General features: G+C 32.6%; 1 protein-coding gene across 1 annotated transcript; it reads left to right on the top strand.

Moving 5' to 3' along the window:
- Positions 1 to 1923: 1923 nt before the first annotated feature.
- Positions 1924 to 5190, top strand: LOC134235326 (codanin-1-like). The gene is made up of 6 exons (XM_062717459.1): positions 1924 to 1944; positions 2065 to 2160; positions 2374 to 2428; positions 2559 to 2686; positions 2922 to 3121; positions 5119 to 5190. The coding sequence occupies exons 1-5, from the start codon at positions 1924 to 1926 to the stop codon at positions 3069 to 3071; spliced, it is 450 nt and encodes a 149-aa protein (XP_062573443.1). The 3' UTR covers positions 3072 to 3121; positions 5119 to 5190.
- Positions 5191 to 5259: the final 69 nt, after the last annotated feature.

Here is a 5259-nt window from a genome sequence, read left to right on the forward strand (position 1 = left end):
AAAACTTGAGAATGTCTGTCCATCTCTTATTTTAAATTTTTATCAGATTTTATGGCTCTCCCATAACAGAACATCCATTTTGCCATTGATGTTCCTCTAGTTTTACTACTGAAAGCTGTTTATATCCTACGTTTATGATTAACTTTTCTCTCCAGATGTGTAAAGGAGACAGTGGTTTAATGGCTGACTCTGGTGATGACAATATTGCTTTGTTAACTCAGTTAAAGCGTTCTAATCCAGAAAAGTTTAAAAAGTGAGTCTTTTATATTCAGCTTCATTGTTTTAAAGGGTACTGCACCACTGCCACTGTTAAGTGGTTGTATATCCACCTCTCCAATATTACTTGACTTGAGGTATTTTCTCTCCCAATACTTTCTTCAGCCACATTTTTCAACTTTCAGACTGCAGGAGAGATTTTTAAGCCATTAAGTTTTGGAGGCCCTTGTCCTGTCCCAGCCTTCCCTGGGTGTCAGGAATTCTTCCGCGATTTCATCATTGCTGCATCCAGCACTATTTTTAACCAGCATTTGAGTGATACTTTTGCATCAAAAATTCTTGAGGTATTGTAAAACTATTTTGAAAACATTTTAAACTATTCAAACCTTTTTATGGACAAATCCTCAGAGGAGGAAACCAGATATATATACATGTACATGAAATTGAAAGCCTTTCATTGTTTTGATTAGGCATGATGAATTACTTTATTCCAATCAATTAGTTACAGTATAGTTAATATTCAAGGATTTTCCTTCTTCGAAATAGAAAAAAAATCAACAATTAATAAAGTTGTAAGTAAACTGTATATGATAAGGATTTCTGAAATATTTTCAGTTGAATTCAATATGTTTTCTCCCTGAAGAAGAAACTGGAAATGAAGATTCTGATGATGTAAGTCATTCATTTAGAACATTGTTTTCTTTCCCGAACCATTCCTAGGATATGATGGCACAATACAGATATAACAAATCCAATGTCACTGGGAGTAATTTATTCTTTATATGAATTTCAGGAACAGAAAGAGTTATTTATTTCTAGTCTCTTCACCCTGAGGCTTCTTGGAAAGTTCCTTGGCTTTGTGACCTTTCTACCTTATCAAACAACCACAAAACTGCCAGATGAAATGGAGGCCATGTATCTGTCAATAAGGAAAAATGTAAGCTGCTCCATACCAATCTTGGGCAGATGAAATGTTTTTGAACTATTTTTCCCTTCTTGTAGAGTTTGAGCACTGTACACAATAACCTTTTGAAATGCTATAAAAGTGATGGAATTTCATTGTGATATAACATATCATTTTGACATTCATACTTGATTGTATATTTCTGTGCAGTAATTACAAATGTCATAAATCATTCCCATAATCTTGAATCTCAAGATATGTTAAAAATAAGACTTGCAATTGGGAGATTTATGTAGTAATCAGTGTGTAAATTAGTACATTTACATATGAAATTTGTTCTTAGGTTCCAGTGATACGTTTTATATACACTTTATGCATTTCAGCACCTGCCATACTTGGACCTAGTGGAGTGCATTAAGGAGGCCCTGTCCCTCCATCGCCTACCCTCACCATCCCCTGGGTGGTGGAGTTCCTAAGCATGATGGACGTGGTAGCCCCCAAAATTGACCACTTCCAGCTGACTCTATTCTTACTATTACTTATTCATAGGTAAAGATTCTGAATATGTTAACTTTTAAAGAACTTTAGTTGTTCTTTTAGCATTTTATTTTATTGAGGGGAGAGGCTCCTAACTGAATTTCTACATTAGCGCTTTTGTGTAAGGTTTTTAAAACGATTGCACTTGTTACTTTTTTGTCCATTCTCATGGGATTCTAAGCACAATATTGGTAAATTCTTTAATTTTTCAGATCATGTTGGAGAGAATTGAAGCATGAGAATTATGGTTTCCTCCTTATTTAACAATGATAAGCTGGTTGTTAGATGTAAGTTTAGTCAGATATAACCTTGATTTTTGTGATGAGAATAGCTGATAATTTGAAACCAGACAAAGAAAGTTGATCGTACATTTAATGAATTGTATTCTGATTGCTTGTACTTTTCAGCTTTCAGTCATACCAGAGGGCTTCTTCTTTGTTGAAATTCCTCATGATGTGTTGGATATTTTACCAGATGTTCAAAGGAAGTCTACATTACAGCTGGTATGATTTTTACCATCATCTGTAATATTAAAGTTTTCAAATTTGTTTTCGACAGAAGCAATTTTTTTTAATTTCTCCAAACTTAATTCACAATATTTATGCAGTGGATAAAAGTAAATATATTTCTTTCATTGACGATTAACACTACCAATATGTTTATAAGAATGGCTTAATTTGCTACTGACTTTCCTTTCTGTTTAATTTCTTGAAAAGGACACCATGGGATTTGTTGATCAAAGCGTGTTCTACTCCTGCTGTCCATATTTATGTAAGTGACATATATTAGAACATAAAGATTTAGTTTTTTTCTTATTTTGACTTTTTCGTAGAATAGATTATTTTAAGGTGTAGGTCATTACAAGCATTTTTATTATCATTGTTCGCTAATGTTTGAGCAGTAGAACTCAGAACCCTGTTGACGGAGTTTGCTGTGGGCTGTAGCAGTAAAACATCTACCATCAGGAAAATCACTCCCGTATCAGCCGAGGATACTACCATCCCTAAACCATCAGATGTTCAAATTCAGGTATTTCTGCTTTGCAAGATTTTATCGAGTGATTAAAATTGCAATGCAATTTTTCTTTGGCAGATAAACAGTGGGATTTTTTTCTTGATCAGATTTAAAAGGTAAAAATTAGAAAGGGCTTCATCTTAAGAAAGTTGAATTCAGATCATTGTTATATCACTACAAAATCAAAGTTACTATTAATGAGAAAAGAATCCTAAAACTTTATTGAATCATTTTATTTTTCCCCTTTCAGTTACAACTGGAGGAGAATTTCTTCCACAATCACCCAGCCTCTCTGAGGAGATGTGTGGATTTTGTGGCCGAGCGAACAGCATCTAACTTCATCAAGAAGTTCCGCTCCACCTCCCTACAGAAATCCCTGGGGACAGTAGGGAGGCATTGAACACACACCTCATGTCACAGGCTGGGGGCTCTCCTAGCGGGAAAGCAAAGGTAGGTGATCTCAAATTATAAAATGGCATGTTTTGTCTCAGACTAGAATGTCACTTTGTCTTTGAATAATGGTCTTTTCTTGTTTACTTTAAATATTGTTTATGGACAGGAAAAAAATTTTGATGGTGATGTGGCAGATAAGATAACACTTAACATTCTTATCATTTTTGCAATGCTGCTTATAAATTTAAAGTAGTTCCCCTTTTCAGTGACCTAATCAGTAAACATGAAGGAGATTTACAAAGTTAAGATAATCACATTTCATTTTGATTGAAGAAAAAAAATAATAAATCTAATATTTTGGTATGTTACATTTTAATGACATACAAATAAGCACTATCAACATTATTTTTGCTTAAAATGGATTGAAGCATTAATGCACAAATATCAACACATTAACACACAATAATTATTTCACTGTCTGATTTATGAATTGCGTGAAAACACAGAGAATGTCCTTGTTGCTTTACACACAAAGTTATCCACATCAGTTAGTCTCGTTAACACCTCAAATGGATCCTCCACAGAAGAAGCCTGGATCCCTGGCTGCAGAATACAAATGATTTTATTAGACAAATTTTGGATTTCCTGAATGGTGTTGTCTTTGAGATGTTGGTAAATTCTCTTGATGCCGCACGCGACAGACTTTCTCAGGAGTTGGCTGTTATGTAGGCCTTCCTGTTCTTGTAGATGTGAGGCGAATATCCTTGTAGACAAGCTTTGGATGTAGGACTCTGTAATTGAAATTATAAACTCAATATGATTTCTAAAAATTGATAAATTAAAGTTGGCGGGGGGGAGAAGAGGGAGTAATGAATTATACATAACAATATATAGGCCTTATGAAATGTTGTTTACCTAATATAAGAAGAGAAAGTGACTAAAAAAGTAAATTAAGATGGAAATCTTTTAAAGGTTTTTTTAAATGCAAAATTTCTTGGTACTTTGAGTCTTTTTTTTTTCATTTGATCAGTTGATCTATCCAAGGAAGAGGTCCTAAGTCAGGCAATACATTCCTCAATAAGACATAATTTTCTTTAGGAATTTGTCATAAAAATATATGATATATTTTATAAAAAGTTTGGTCACAAATAGTTGAGATACCTTGCTAGACATTTGTGCAAAATACCTATGGGTGTTTCCAGTATCATAATTTTTTTATATACAAATGTTGGTGTTTTTTTTTAATATTTTTAAAACAGTTTAGAAATCCTAATTTGATGACAATTTTTAATAATTTTTAATATCCTTATAAAATTACAAGGAGATACATAATAGATATTTGAGGAATGCGTTATCTGCATGACATTAAAATGAAATAAATTTCAATTAATAAACCTGTTGCATAAAGTTGTTCTTCATATTTCTGACATTGTTGAAGAAGTTCCTGCAGTTCGACTGCATAGGCTATCAGTTGTTCATCATTCATTGTAGAGTCTTTGAAATTCCTATGAATAATTCATTTTTAGCAGTATTTATACCCCCACCACTGAATCACTCAAGGTAAACCATACCTAATTATTAAAGGATCAAAAGATAATCCTACTAGATCACAGAACATGGAATCTTTGATGTGTTGGGATTAAGTATATAATTATAGAGTAATTAGGGCAATTATGTCTTCTAGCTGTGGTGGTAGAACAGGTATTATTTGACACCTTTCTTTGTAGATACATGTACCTGAGTAATTGAAGCTATAGGTGTGATAAAATTAAGATTTTAAATAATTGTGTCTCTTGTCCATTTACAATTTTATTTTAGAGGAAACTACTCAGTTACCTTCAAAATAATTTAAAAAAAAAAAAATAAATAACTTTGTTTTATGAAATTCTGTTGAAATTTTATTGATTAAATATTTTGCCTATTTATAATTATATTTTTTTCATTGAAAGTCACAAAATTAAAGATCATTGTAAAAGTTTTTTCCTTATTTATGGGCAAAACAAATCACTAATTAAAAAGGAATGTTTTACCTGTATACTTGTGTCTTATTTCAGGACAAGTTGCAGCATGATATCTTGAAAATTGCACAGGATCATGTTGCACAGGCCAAACTCACGGTGGCCAAAGATGTAAAGGGTTTGCAAGATATTAGATTTAAAAGTGCATATTTTACTATGATAGCATGAAGCTATTGA

The sequence above is a fragment of the Saccostrea cucullata genome, unplaced genomic scaffold, assembly GCF_032062105.1.
Source record: "Saccostrea cucullata isolate Sc308-1 unplaced genomic scaffold, CSIRO_AGI_Scuc_v1 ctg23059, whole genome shotgun sequence".
Lineage (NCBI taxonomy): Eukaryota > Metazoa > Mollusca > Bivalvia > Ostreida > Ostreidae > Saccostrea > Saccostrea cuccullata.

Bases quoted from the DNA above. Each gene is read 5' to 3' on its own strand.
- LOC134235326 (XM_062717459.1), top strand. From the start codon at position 1,924: ATGATAAGCTGGTTGTTAGAT. The intron at 2,161-2,373 runs GTATGATTTTTA...TTTCTTGAAAAG, and splicing joins GGAAGTCTACATTACAGCTG to GACACCATGGGATTTGTTGA. The intron at 2,687-2,921 runs GTATTTCTGCTT...TTCCCCTTTCAG, and splicing joins CATCAGATGTTCAAATTCAG to TTACAACTGGAGGAGAATTT.